At 43.0% G+C, this 14,861-nt stretch overlaps 2 protein-coding genes across 3 annotated transcripts in view; both read left to right on the top strand.

Annotated features, from left to right (window-relative positions):
- Positions 1 to 14,861, top strand: part of MITD1 (microtubule interacting and trafficking domain containing 1) — a 977,552-nt gene that overhangs the window by 89,606 nt on the left and 873,085 nt on the right. The window lies entirely within an intron of this gene.
- The window catches only part of AFF3 (ALF transcription elongation factor 3), a 579,971-nt gene that overhangs the window by 90,134 nt on the left and 474,976 nt on the right, over positions 1 to 14,861 (top strand). The window contains exons 3-6 of one of the 2 annotated variants that reach the window (XM_050755037.1): positions 3,570 to 3,644; positions 6,218 to 6,338; positions 7,683 to 7,995; positions 8,125 to 8,510. In XM_050755037.1, the coding sequence (XP_050610994.1) occupies positions 3,570 to 3,644; positions 6,218 to 6,338; positions 7,683 to 7,995; positions 8,125 to 8,510 (895 nt within the window). The remainder of the gene's footprint in view (positions 1 to 3,569; positions 3,645 to 6,217; positions 6,339 to 7,682; positions 7,996 to 8,124; positions 8,511 to 14,861) is intronic. The other variant, XM_050755038.1, reaches the window with a different exon arrangement.

The raw sequence follows: 14,861 nt of genomic DNA, 5'->3' as shown, positions 1-14,861 counted from the left end.
GCAGTGAGATGAGATCGCCCCACTGCACTCCAGCATGGGCAACAGAGTGAGACTCCGTCTAAAAGAAAAAAAGGAAGTAAGGTGGTATGGAGAGGATAACATAACAGCCTCTGAATATACTCCCAAAGACCACTTACTAGTAATCCATGTATTTTGTACCTTTAAGCCCTTCTTCCTTTCCTTGTCCTTAACCTGCCCTTTTCTCAAGACCCAGCTCAAAGCTGGTCTCCTGAAGGAAACAATGCTGATTCCCTGTGCTACCCCTGCCCGTGCCCTGACCACAGGCTACTCACATTGTTTGCTTGTGAAGGGGTCCCCTTCCTCCTTCTCCCCATTCTCCTTGCCCCAGACTGTTGTCTTCTCATCAGCAGGATGGCTCAATCACAGCCCTGTCTCCCCAGTATCTGACACAGTGGCATTCAGAAAATGCTTTTGGGTGAAAGTGAATTGTGTTTTTGTTACTTGAAAAGGACAGTATTTTAAAAACATGCAAAACATAACTTTTTCCAAAAGATAGGGGAGAGGTGGTTCATTCTCTTCTCCTTGAATTCATTTATTTCTTAGACCCCCACAACCCTGGAGATACATCGGTAGTTTGGATAATTTTAAAAAAATAAGAATAAAACATTTTGATGATTCTAGTCGAGGGATACAATTGGCTTCATCTACCCTTGCCTAAAAGTCTCCTCCATGGGAAATGCAGTTTGCTTGGAGCAAGTGCTCCAAAACAAACTGCATTTCATCAGATTTCATCAGGCTGCATGTGGATGTGTGCGGTGGGGAGGAGGTTGTCCCTCCTGGCTGGTCTGCTGAATCAACCTGTGGCTCAGCCAGAGGGCAGGCTGTCCTGGCTCCAGCACCTTTCTCCCCAGTAGGGCAGCCTAGGGAGAGATTGGAGCAGGCTGATGAATGGGTAGCATTTGATAAAAGTAGTGACATCAGTAGCCCTCGCTGGGCAACTTTAGAATCTATCATTAAAATTTTTTTTTTATTCACTCCTCTATCTTCCATTCCACAGTTCTAGGTTACATGGGTCTGCTTTGTGTGTGTGCTGTGGAAAGAGACTGATTTCTGTCTTTTGTCAATTGGGGGCTGTAAACAATTGTAACAGCTGAGACTTTATTCCAGAATTCTCCTATGGTTCTCTCTGTCTGACTGGGAAATAGCTTGCCTTACTTCATTTATTGCTGTTTTGCCTCTATGGGGCTCATGTTAACTAGTTCTCACTACTGGGCTTGTAGACATCAGGGTTTAGGAGGCGCCACCACTTGTTGGCTCCAGGGTAGCTCCTGTTCTCTGGGCAGAGCTGAGTAAGGTACTTTGGACATTGCTGTTCCTTCTACACAGTGTCTCTTTATGACATTGTTTTGATGATCAAACTCTTATCCTAAGTTTCTTGATCTTTATAAAAGTTAACCCAGTCATAATATTCACCATCACTGTCTTTCTCCAATGGGCATTGTGAGGATAATTAAGGGACATATAGGTGAAATGTTTTGAGCTCAATGGAAGAGAGAAGCCATCAGGCTCATAGATGTTACTTTTACTTAGTTTCATGCTGTTACCATAGGATCAAGAATAGATGAATTTTGGAAATGATGACAGTTTCATGTTTAGACATCTATTTCTACTTAACCACCATCATTGGCCTTGGCTGGAGCTCTACAAGATACCTCAATTTATAGATTTAAAACAAATAAGTGAGAAATGATCAAAAATGTTTTTTACTACATTTTTATTTGCTATTTAAAAAAAATTCTAAAAAAATAAATAGGCCTTTTTTTTTTGAGACGGAGTCTCGCTCTGTTGCCCAGGCTGGAGTGCAGTGGCGTGATCTCGGCTCACTGCAAGCTCCGCCTCCCGGGTTCACGCCATTCTCCTGCCTCAGCCTCCCGAGTAGCTGGAACTACAGGCGCCCACCACCATGCCTGGCTAGTTTTTTGTGTTTTTTAGTAGAGATGGGGTTTCACCACGTTAGCCAGGATGGCCTCGATCTCCTGACCTCGTGATCCGCCCGTCTCGGCCTCCCGAAGTGCTGGGATTACAGACTTGAGCCACCGTGCCCGGCCTAAATAGGCCCTTTAAAAGGAGTTGATTAAAAAGTTTCATTTTTCTGGGAATGTTATACATCTGCAACAAATAATAATATTGAAGCAGTTGGCTACCTCCAGTTTCATGCAAAATAAATAAATACCTTTGGTGACATACATTTGAGGAATGTGATTTTTATAATTTTTATGGAAATAGGAACAACTTTACAGATGATAGAAGTTTTTACCATCTGCTGGTAACAAAGAAACATAACTCATAACGTGTGGCATATTTTGAGTTTAATGTATATGTCGGCATGCCGGGAATCGGAATTCTCTTAGACCTAAGTCAGCCATCCCAGGGGAAGCTGACCTGACTTTCAGCTTGTCAGGGGAAAGCTTTCTTTGCTTTTAAAGCATGATCTTCACATTGCTCAAATGGCAGAGGGATGAAGAGGGCTAAGCTTTCATGGCAAGAGATGAAGAGAGAGGCACTCTGCAGGCTGGTGAGCACCAGCACGATTTTCACTTGTAATTAGTGGAACGGGGGCTCACTGTCGAGAAGCTACTGTCTTTATGAGTCAAAACATTTAGTATTGGTGGAAAGGTGAGAGTTCAGACACTTAGGGAGATACAGGGGGTGGGAAGCCCAGCCTTTCTCTTACAGTGACAGCGGCTTTAAGCAAGTGACATTTTAGCTCCCTAGCCATGAAATGACATGTGGTGGGGGGGCTTGTGGTTCTAGTTAAGGAATGGGTGGGTTAGTTTTAAGAAGCAGCTCAGTAGAGGCTACAGAGCCGCCCACCAAGGAAGGAGGAGAGAAACCAAAGGGAAGGCCTTGCCTTTCTTTTCGAGTCTCCTTTCCTCTCCTTTGAAGAAGTGGGGACGTTGCCATTTTGGGTCATCCTGGCTTCACCTTAGGGTGTGGAAGCATGGCACAAGCAGGATGGCCGGCCCCTGAAAAGATGGCTAGTGGATTTCCATTCATAGATTATGAGTAAGTGGTCCTGAGGGTGTCCACTCCTTCTTGGTCTTAGGAGCTGTAGGCTGGTTATGTGGGTAGAACCTCATTAGTGGATTTTATCTAGCAATCTGGATGCTTTAGAAAGCATCTCGGAGTGCTTTGGGGGTATCTTTCAGCTTAAAGGGGTTGGGGGATGAGGCAGGTTTAAAGAGGAGCCTCTTTTCTCTCACCTCCAACTTCTTCAGAGTAGGACATGACTCACAACTCCCAGACCCTGGAAATGTATTGGGTCCGATATCTGCCTGATTCATTTTGGTTTTTATCCTATTGCCTTTGTCTTAAACATTTAAGCCACACTGAAAAATAAGTGGAGTGTATGAATCTGTTTTCAGGGCTGCATCTGCTGTGGTCCCTTCCTTTGTTCATCTTGCCTCCCGTTCTGCCCCCTCTGGGATTCTGGATCCCTTCCCCTTGGCCTCTGGAAAATATGCGGACAGACTCGTGCATGCTAAGCTCCTCAAGGCTAATCAGGTTTAAAGTGCTTCCCCTTCTTGTGCTGTTTATATTTCTTGCAGGGGTGAAGACATCTTAAACCAGAGGAATGACTCTCTAGTTGTGGAATTTCAGTCATCAGCCAGCAGATGCAGGAGGTATTACTTTGGGCATGGGGGCTTTCTGAGAAGCCCCGAAATCATTCTCAATGACCACCTGCCTGCTCCATCTTATATAAGGGCCACTCTGTGCATCACACTGGTCTTGTGTGTCTGGTTGAGTTGACCTGACTGAGGGCAACAAGCATGGGTGTGGGAGTCCCTGTGTGTATGGGAAGAGGGAAGAGTTGTGATGCATGCTGTGCAAGCCTTTTTATTTTTTCTTTTGAGACGGAGTCTCGCTCTGTCGCCCAGGCTGGAGTGCGGTGGCGAGATCTTGGCTCACTGCAAGCTCCGCCTCCCGGGTTCACGCCATTCTCCTGCCTCAGCCTCCTGAGTAGCTGGGACTACAGGCACCCGCCACCACGCCCAGCTAATTTTTTGTATTTTTAGTAGAGATGGGGTTTCACCGTGTTAGTCAGGATGGTCTCGATCTCCTGATCTCGTGATCCGCCCGCCTCAGCCTCCCAAAGCGCTGGGATTACAGGCGTGAGCCACTGCGCCCGGCCGCTTTTTGTTTTTTAACTGCAGGTGTCAATATTGTTCCAAAAGCTAGAAGTTCATAATGAAACTAGAATTCTCCTGTTGATTAAAGACTACTTCATATCCATCCACAGTGTGGGTCATATGTCCTCAGAGCAGTCTCCATTTGAAATCCATGGAATGTTCGTGAAAGCCGGGGTTTCATATTACAGATGTCCACAAGCAGGGCAGGACCTTCATACCCTCTGCTGGGAACTGGAAGTCTGGTTCTGTGAATAAGAGTGTCTTTCCCATCTCCCACCTTCCTTAGGCTGGTCGCTGTCAGTCACCACAGCGACCCCAGAGAGTTCTTAGTGATCAGTGATCATGATGTTAGAGCTGTGAGCCTCCCAGTTGGTAGAAGATTCCAGAGGCTGCAGTCCCCGTTATATGAAGGTCACTGGTTGGACTCCCAAATCTAATAACTGTGGGTAATATACTAAGGATGAATTAAAATGCTAATAGGCTCCATGTTCTGGATATCGTTACATTCCCTAATCTTAAATTTAAATTAAATGCCTTAGGTGCTGCAGCAGCTTTGCCAGAAGCGTGTTTAGCATCGCATCACCCCTTACACAGCAAATTTAAAGTGCACCCCAGCCACGCGGGCAGAGTTAGGATAAGCAATATTTATTTCACAATAATTTGTGTGTCCCCTACAGCTACATGATACAAATACTCTCTGTTTTACTAAAGATAATTATTTAGCTTTTAAAAATCACAATTTTTATAAGTTCCTTTGAACCCACCGATCCTTTTATTATTAGCAATATTTTATTAGCAATATGTTGGATTCTGTGGCACCTAAAGCTACTCCAAAGCCATTTTATAGATTACCTTCACATTTAAGCCTTATAACAGTGCCATGAAACACCCCTGCTTTATAATGAAGTCACTAAGGCGTAAAGAGACCGAGTGCCTTTTCCATCCCCCTGTCGCTGATTTGGGGAGAACCACATTTTGCAGGTGAGGGTCCCGACTCCCAGCTCAGCGTCTGCCCACCTGACCAAGTGGGAGCTGGAAGCAGAATGATGGCCAGGTCACTGAACCCACCTGCTTCTGCTGGGAAACGAGGACAGAGCTCATCTTAAGGGATCTGTAAGCTCTTTTCGTTGGGTAGCGTTGGTTCTGTTGTCTACATGGAGGCCAGATTTCTTTATCCAGGGAGCCAGAAAAACAGGTGCATTTCCTTCCTTCAGTAAACAGGTCACTTCCTCATCACTAGTTGAATTAGCCCCCTTGTTTTCTCCTTATTAGGGGGAAGGAACACTTTATTTCTTCCTCATTTCTTCCAGTTGTCTGGTGCCTGGCCACTTCATAATTGTATTTTGAGAGAATAGATATTAATTTTCTTCAACAAAAGGCCGAGTTCCTTGATGACACAACATAATTCAATTTCCGTTCTCTCCCCTCGTTGCCTGCACCCCTTCCTGCTGGCACATTTTTCATAGTTAGGAGGAGCGATAGTGTCAAATATATCAGAAGGAAGAATTGATTCAGTAGTCGTTTGACGACTTGACTGATTAACAGAGATCAGAAGAAGACTCATAACTGTGAAAACCACTGCAGCATGGAGTTTTAACAGCTCTTTAGGGAGCTAGTTAATGAAAGAATCACTACAGAAACAGCCATGCAAAAAGAAAGAAAGAAAGAAAAAGAACAGGAGCATTCCCGTATAACACTCAGAAGCTCTGTCATAGAGAAAATATGCTCATAATTTCTATTTACACATCACTGTAATTACCGTCTGCCTTAAGATTACGTTCAGTCTTCTCCTGTCAAAGTTGCTTAGATAGTTCCTCTTTCACACACCAGGAAGAGAAACCTAGTACTGGTTGGAACTGGTCCTGAGGATTCTTTTTCCCCCGAAGCATGTAATTGTTAGACACCCCAGCACGCTGCCTGATTACTCTGGCTTTTGTCTTGTTCGTGTTCTTGTTATCATCACCATTTGTCCACGAACCAGACTTCTGCACTCACATGAGTGTTACGTTGGGCTTTACAGTTTAATTTGTGTGTGTGGTTGTTCTGTCTTCTTTCTCCTGATGCAGTGTCTATGAGCCAGATAGAAATGCATTACGGAGGAAAGAACGAGAAAGAAGAAATCAAGAAACTCAACAGGATGATGGCACGTTTAATTCTAGTTACTCTCTCTTCAGTGAGCCCTACAAGGTAGATGGTTTTCAGTTGTTCATCTCTACCTTTCACTTGTTTCTCTCACTCCCTGTGAAGGTGGCCTTGACTAAAAGAATTGTCTGACCACACTTCACTGCATCTTCTGTCTGTTCAGCCCGGGGAAGACAGCTCAGCCACCAAGTGCAGGGTCTTCCCCCAGAAATTGAGGTGTGTGGTTCACATGGCTTTACTGGCTACTCCCTCAGTAACATGCAACTTTTGTTTACTATTGACACCTGCTTGCTGTGATGTTTATTAATAATACAGACTTCATCTCTGCATTAACATATCAAGGTCAATCCCATTTGTTATGTTTTCTCAGATGTAGGAAAACAAACACTATTAGAAGGAGGTTGTGTTACATATTTGTCGTACATGGATCACGCTAGGATTAGAGTACCTGTTAGGGCTAATGAGAAAGAAAGTCTAAGATTATTTCTCATTTTTACCAAAGGCCAGAAATATAACCTTGCTTCCAAAATGAAATGTCATCCCAGATTTCACAAATACCTTAGGCTGTGTGGAGCTCTGGGTTATTCCGGCTTCCTGCACGTTTAGCCCCTGTTCCTTTAAGCTTCACATTGACATCTCTTGCCTGTCACTCTGGATTTCTGGCAAGAATGATATTTAGACTAATCCTGAGCCAAATCTGAATTTTCAAGTAAAACTTCTAATGGGACTACAATTACAGGACAATCCAATCATAGAAAGACTTAATCCAGGTCATTTTTTAAAGTTGTAATAGTTAATTTTCCTGATTTCCAGGTAATCTGTTTTAGCTGCAACACACGCAAGACCAAGGATCGATCCACCTGTTCCTTTTTATTTTTTGAGACGGAGTCTCCTTCTGTCGCCCGGGCTGGAGTGCAGTGGCGCGATCTCGGCTCACTGCAACCTCTGCCTCCCAGGTTCAAGTGATTCTCCTGCCTCAGTCTCCCGAGTAGCTGGGACTACAGGAGCCCGACACCACACCCTGCTAATTTTTGTATTTTTAGTAGAGACAGGGTTTCGCCGTGCTGGTCAGGCAGGTCTCAAACTCCTGACCTCAGGTATTCTGCCCACCTTGGCCTCCCAAAGTGCTGGGATTCCAGGCATGAGCCACTGTGCCTGGCCGGATAGATGCCTTTTTATGCACCCCGAGGCCATTACAGGCTTCCTATCCTGTTGCATCCCCAAGTGCTGACAGACACCTTCAGAGACGATGAGGATTTCGATTTCATCTCTCAGATCTCATTCCGCATGTGACAGCCCTGACTCTGTGATTGATAAGGGCACCTGTCCGTTATCTCCCGTGTTTCTGTTGTCTCTAACAATAGCGTGGATATGTTTTTCTTTCTCCAGACTAACAAGGGGGATGAACTGTCCAACCGGATCCAGAACACTTTAGGCAATTATGATGAAATGAAAGACTTTTTAACTGATAGATCCAATCAGAGTCATCTCGTCGGAGTTCCCAAACCTGGGGTTCCTCAGACTCCTGTGAACAAGATCGATGAACATTTTGTTGCAGATTCAAGAGCCCAGACCCAGCCCTCATCTATCGGTAGCACTACAACTTCCACACCAGCAGCTGTCCCCGTGCAGCAGACTAAGAGAGGCACTATGGGCTGGCAGAAGGCTGGGCACCCACCCTCCGACGGCCAACAGAGAGCAAGTAAGCACAGGCACAGCTTGCTTAATTTGCACAAATCTGCTAAAACCCAGAGAACCTTAATAAAAAAATAAAATCCCCGTGTATCGAGCCCCTCATCCTTATCTTCCTCTTCTTCTTCTTCCAACTCAGCACAACAGGGCTCTCTCAGGACCTTGCTTGGAGATGGTGTTGGCAGACAGCAGCCACGGGCCAAACAAGTATGCAATGTGGAGGTGGGCCTTCAGACCCAGGAGAGACCACCTGCCATGGCGGCCAAGCACAGCAGCAGCGGACACTGTGTTCAGAACTTTCCTCCATCCCTAGCTTCAAAACCCAGCCTGGTCCAGCAGAAACCGACCGCGTACGTGCGGCCGATGGACGGCCAAGATCAGGCCCCTGATGAGTCTCCTAAGCTGAAGTCGTCTTCGGAAACCAGCGTGCACTGCACATCGTACAGGGGAGTCCCCGCCAGCAAGCCGGAGCCGGCCAGAGCCAAGGCCAAGCTCTCCAAGTTCAGCATCCCCAAGCAGGTGGAGGTGAGTCTTTATCGGCACCGTTCACATGCAACTGCGTAGTTACAAGTGGCAACTTGACCCTTGTGAATTCAGTTTCCGTGTTTCTTGTTTTTCAGTGATGGGGTTGACTTCATGTGGTAGGATTTGTAGCCGTCATTAAAAGGGGAGGCAGACTTACATAATGATGTCTTAAAAATCTCAAATTTATTATAAATGAAATTTTTAGAGTTCCAGCAAATGCAGTTGTGTGTGTATGTATTAGTTAGGGAAGGAATGTCCCCTTCAGTATGGTTTGAGGATTTTCTTCTGAACAGCTAGTGTTCACTGAGGTATGAATAAAATTAAGAAATAAGTGAATAAGTGATTCAGAAATAAGAAAAGCACTTACAGGCTATAATTTCAGTGTCTAAATAGGTAAATTTTTATGTGAAAGAGTTCCAGAACTCTTTTAACATTTTTGTGTTTTGAAATATTTTAACACAAACTTTACCAAGTAAACCTCATAATAGTTTTTTAATTAATTGTTTAAATTATTCAACTTTGAATATGGTGAATTATTCAAATATTTTAGAAATCCTGTCCTGTCTCAGACCGTATTCCAAACTGATGATGGTTGTGAAGAGTACATGAAGAAAAAAATATGACCATGCATACATATTTTTCGCTGTGATATGGTATACTAACTAAAATTAAATGTGAGTTCTAGAACATTATACTTAGGAACTGTTCAGTTTTTTCTTTTTAACATATTCTTTAAAGACTGAGTAACATTGTGGCCAGAATATTCTTTGTATCTTAATAACCAAATGAAATCAATGATTTGACATTTGTTGTTGCGTTTTTGACAAGACTGAGCTTAAACATTTCTGAACTATCATCTCAGAGATCACCATGGACTGATAGGGAGATCAACATATCACCCTTAGAGGAGACCTCTTTTTTAATCTATGAGATGTTTACACTGGTTTTGCAGAGAAAATTAAGTGACATGTATACCGTAACTTTTTTTTAATTACACTTTTATGATAGATTCTAGAAAATGTTCACTTGGAATTAATGGAAGCAAAATGTAATTTCTAGAGGCATTTATGTTTTTAAAAGTTTGTAGGAAACACACATACATAACACCTTACAAAACCGAATTCATCAGGCTGTTTGATTCATCATCATCAAATGACTGGTAGCAGCAAATAAATTCCGGTGTATCCTTAAGCAGTGGTGACTGACTTTTACAGCCACCAGGAATCCCTGCATTATTTCAGTCTCAATTGTCTTCTTGTTAAAATGGTTTTTATCTACCAGAGAAACTTCAGATTTATTAGGTAATAATTTACATGTTTGTTTATTTTGGAATTCAGTGAGTTCATAAAACTCTAGTTAAAACAAAAAAGATGAATTTTTGATTGCCAGTAAAGCCTTAAGCAGATAACTGTGCAGTTTTTATGAGGCTTTTGGGTATGTCATTAATAACCTGGACACTTTCAGGATGCCCTTTGAGGACTCAGATTGGAAAGAACATGCTGTGTACGGTGTCTGGTTAGCAGAGAGAGCAGGGGATGCCTCAGACAGAGACTCGTGCTGAGAGAAATCAGAGCTTTTCTATGGGAAGTGTTCCATTTCCCCTATATGCAGTGACATTGAACTAGCGAGCCTGCCCTCTTCCTAACATTTTGTCCTGAATATTTCCAAAAGGCCAATCATTCTTTGATAGAGAAGAGATAAGAGGTGTTGTCTGTAGAACAAAGTTAAAAATTGGTGGGTGGGTTCTTTTTTTTATTGGTGAAGGGGGGTGCAGTATTTATTTTAGTAAAAAGCACTGCATATTAGGAGAAATACTGTAATTTGAACCTTATAACACTTGTCTGGGCTCACTCCCACAATAAAAACATGACTAAATTTCACAGTTAGCAGTCGAGTAGTAAGTTACTTCTACCCTTCAAACTCAGAGATTTTTGTTGACAGTATTCCAAGAGAAAATTAAGAAATATTCTTTTGCAGGCACATTATTCAATGTTTATAGTCTGTTCCAATAAAATCCACAATCAGGCCAGGCACAGTGGCTCATTCCTGTAATCCCACTACTTTGGGAGGCTGAGGTGGGAGGATTGCTTGAGGCCAGAGTTCAAGACCAGCCTGGGCAACATAGTGAGACCCCATCTCTACAAAAATTAAGTGAGAAAATAAAATTCACAATCATCACATAGAAGCCGAAGAATTTTATCAACCAGATTTTACTTTTGAGGGAATAAATATTTTTATTTTTTAAAAGAGGTAAAACAATTTAATGTGACAAACCATTTCAAAAATATTCATGTGAATATTTTTAAAAATAAAGATACTGCAGGTGTGAAAATCTCCTCTCAATAGTACAGACATTAATTTCCAGTGAGGTAGAGAAGGTGTTTTTCAGGGAAATTTCCAAAGAAAGTGACCTACAAGGTTATTACTTGACTATGGTGTTTCAGGATGTTAGCTACAGAGCAAGACTTATCACAGTGTGAAGAATTTGGGGGTTGGAAGGGTTAGGTAAAAGTGACATAGAAACAAGGAGGGTCATGCAAAAATAGCTGTTTGGCATTGTATAGGTACATTCCTCATAAGAAAATCAGATTAATGACTAGGTGCAATGCGATGAGAATGGGTTTTTTTTTTTTTTTTATTATAAGATGTAATCTCTGCCTCCAAGAAATTTACATTAACTGAATAAATTAGACTCCAGCACATAGCTTTTAATTTGCAGTTTCTCTCATTTACAGTCCAAATTAAGTTTAAAATTGGCCTTTTAGTCCTAGGAAAATTCCCTCACCTTCATTACCCTTGTAGTAGAAAAACAATTCTGTATTATTTTTAAAAATTGGGAAAATCTGAATCCCTTTTGCCTGGTTTTACACGTCATAAACTCTTCATTCTTTCCCTTACAACATCGGCACCCTACCTGCTGCTATGGCAAATTATTTGCAATAATTCCTGAGTCTTCAATAATAGGTAATTAGTGCAGAAAAATCCAGTGCAATTTGATGTGGAAGTTAAAGACCTCAAGAGAATTCCTTAACTCATACACCTGCCTCTTGGCTGGCTTTTCCCGACTCAGTTTTGTGTTTAATGAAAAACATATTTTCGTTGTTGTAGCTGACTCTTTTATTCTGAACACCGCCCCTCATTAAGTGAGCCTCCCTGGGAGTGCCCCCTGGAAGGGTGTCTACAGTTAGGTGAGAGACCAGGGACTAACGAATGGCCAAAGCAGGCCCTCTAGAATGTTCTAGGGCCCGGCACACTGAATTTTATTTCGGACTGAAGTGAATTATTTTTTGTTTCACACGCACACACAAATTAATATTTTGTGCTCAATGTGTAATTCCAGATCCAAACACTGGGGACAGTTAACCTAGAGAGGCAGATACAGTTTTGTGGGACCTTAAATTTGCGTAGTCTTGGGGACCTTCTGTAGGAATAAAGGAATAGAAAATATCTCACCCTTGCCATTATTTCAAAAAAATGTAACTGTGTGAACACAGTACCACCCCCACCCCACCCCGCCCCCAACTCCCCTGGGCCTTGGAGACGCTGAGGCTTAAGCATCATTAACTTCATAGTGTATCTGTCTTTGGCTCATGGAATAATATAAAATCTTTACTAAGATGATCATTTTAGATTTGGAAAAAAGTTATATTAGCCTACACTTGGTAGAATTTAAAAATACGTATGTATATGTTAGGTGATGGGGCCAGGGCACAAAAATAGGACAGTGGCGTGCAAAACCTAACATGCAGAGCCAGTGAGACAACACAGGAGCGCCCTGGGCCTTTTGCAGTCGGTGGTTTGACAAGTTACAGCTCCAGCGGTATATTCCAAAACCTACACATTATAGTTTGCTGTTTGCAATTTAATAAGTAGTGATAGTTTGAAACTGCTGTTGCAGAGGGCTCCAGTGGCTGGGAACAGAATTCGTTTGATAAGCCAGGGGAGCAAAGGAAGCCAGGAGCTGGTGCCCATAGCTTAGTCAGTGGTAAGGAAAGGGATACCTGAATTTGAATATCAGTCAGTAGACTGTGATATCCTAGATGTTTTCGTAGTGGTTGATAATTTATCTATAAGAACAGAGAAACCATTTGTGGTTGATCAGAATTTTATTTGTTAAAATAAGTAATTAAATAGTCTAAGATGTATTGATGAATCATAGAATTTTCATGAAGGGCATTTTAAAATCGCCGTTTATGCCATGAAAAAGAATAGAAAGATGAAGCGCTGTGATTCCATAAAATAGCTTCCTAGAAAAGCAATTAACTGATTTTTTCTAAAGTTCACAGAAGATAAATGATGTAGGCTTCCTATTTCCTGTCACTCTTGGTTACCTTTGTATGAAAATGGATTTCTTCCAAATTAAAGTCGGCACCAGCCTGTCGGGCAAAAAAGGCATCTGTAAAGCAATGTGTACATTACATATTCATGCCAGTAGAATTTCTTAATTACATTTGAGATGTATAATGTTTTCAAATTGAAGTATTCTATCTGATTGCTCCTGGAAGAAATGAGGGTGTGTGGCAAGCCTGGAGACTCAGTTTCCCCACCTGTCGTGGTGTCGTCTTTCCCATCACCCTCGCTCACCCATGGCAGTTGGAGGCCACATCCAGCAGGACAGCATGGCATAGCAACAGCACTGATGGTTACGCTCTGTGCTTCCTCCTGTCTGCTCGATGGGCAGCTTCCGTCCTCTTAGAACGTGGAGTGCCTGTACTGCATATACCTGGAAGAGCGGAGACCCAGACCATGATCTCAGATGCTGGAGGGAAGCACGTGGTTTCTGTAGTTTGGATGGGTCATTCTGAAGGTCGTAATGAAGACTGGCAAGTGGAAATATTTCCACATTTTCCAGTCCTTTTATGGTCGGCCAGTGGGGTCTTAAAAGGTAAGGCACTTGGACTGGGTGCGGTGGCTCACGCCTGTAATCCCAGCACTTTGGGAGGCCGAGGCAGGTGGATCACGAGGTCAGGAGATGGAGACCATCCTGGCCAACATAGTGAAACCTCATGTCTACTAAAAATGCAAAAATTAGCTGGGCGTGGTGGTGCATGCCTGTAATCCCAGCTACTCGGGAGGCTGAGGCAGGAGAACTGCTTGAACCCAGGATGCAGAGATTGCGGTGAGATGAGATCGCGCCACTGCAGTCCAGCCTGGGCGACAGAGTGAGACTCCATCTCAAAAAAACCAAAAACCAAAACCAAAACAAAACAAAAAGGTAAGGTACTTAACATGAAAAAACTTCAGTTTCAGTTTCTGTAGTCTTGTGATGAGAAATTTGAAGAAAATGCATTCCAATGTATCCTGTTGTGTGAAGGTGCTAGAGACCTTTTCCTTTCTCTTTCCTCTCTAGGCTTCTTCAGATTTACATCATTAAGCCAACTTTTCTAGCCTTAAGGGTGGGAAACCACCACTGACCGGGAGGCGTGGAGGGCGGGACCTGGAGGGAGATTATTAGCAAGCCCACTTTATTTTCCATGCTTTCTCAGTTCTCAGAAAGCTTTCTCCCCCAGAGAGCGTCTGAACAGGTTACAGGGCTGCTCTCCCTTCAGCTGCAGCCTCCTGGGCCCGAGCTGCGCACCTGGAGCTGCTCAGGAACCCCCGGGCCTCTGCATTTGGAGTCAGTTGAAAGTGACGTGTGATCCTGTATTTCTGCCACCCAGAAAGGAGGTATCACTCTTCCAGTTTCGTGAGAAAAGCCTCTTCTTGTGTATTTCATCCTCTCTTTGGTCAGAAATCTTGTGCAGTCTTTCAGCTACACAGGGAAGAGGTAGAATGCTGTGGAATGGGTGCAGCTATGGAGACCAGCAAGCACCGGGCCTGCTACCTGTCAGCCGAGTGACGGGGAGCAAGTGGTTTACTTCCTCAGGGCCTCAGTTTCCTTATGTGTGAGGTGGAGAGCATGGTAATGATACCTGCTTGGCAGAGTTACTGCAGCAGCGGGGAGTGAATGAGACGTATGTAATGTGCTTAGCACAGTGGTAACATAGTAAGCGTTTGGTAAATATTGGCTACATTTCTGTTATTTAAACACCTTTGAAAGAAAAGCAAACAAAATAGAAAAGCGAGTATATTGTTGAGAGTGATTTTATGTGTGTGTGTGTGTGCGTGCGCGTGCTAGAGAGAGAGGAAATTCTGAAAGTTCCTTTGTATTAGACATAACTAAAATCTTGAAAACCAAGATTATCCTGGATTAATATCACAAAGCCTGAGTAGCGTGATTCTTCCTTATTTGATGCTAACCCCCTCCTGAGATTTTATTTTCCAGTCTGAGATCACCTTTTCTCTCTTTTTCTGTGTATTTGTTTTTTTCTGAGCTATTATTATCTATAGGGGAACCTATCACATGAGAGC

This window comes from Macaca thibetana, chromosome 13 (assembly GCF_024542745.1).
Source record: "Macaca thibetana thibetana isolate TM-01 chromosome 13, ASM2454274v1, whole genome shotgun sequence".
In the NCBI taxonomy this organism is placed as follows: domain Eukaryota; kingdom Metazoa; phylum Chordata; class Mammalia; order Primates; family Cercopithecidae; genus Macaca; species Macaca thibetana.
Note: the sequence above shows the minus strand (reverse complement) of the source record. Positions and strands in the feature narration are given on the sequence as shown.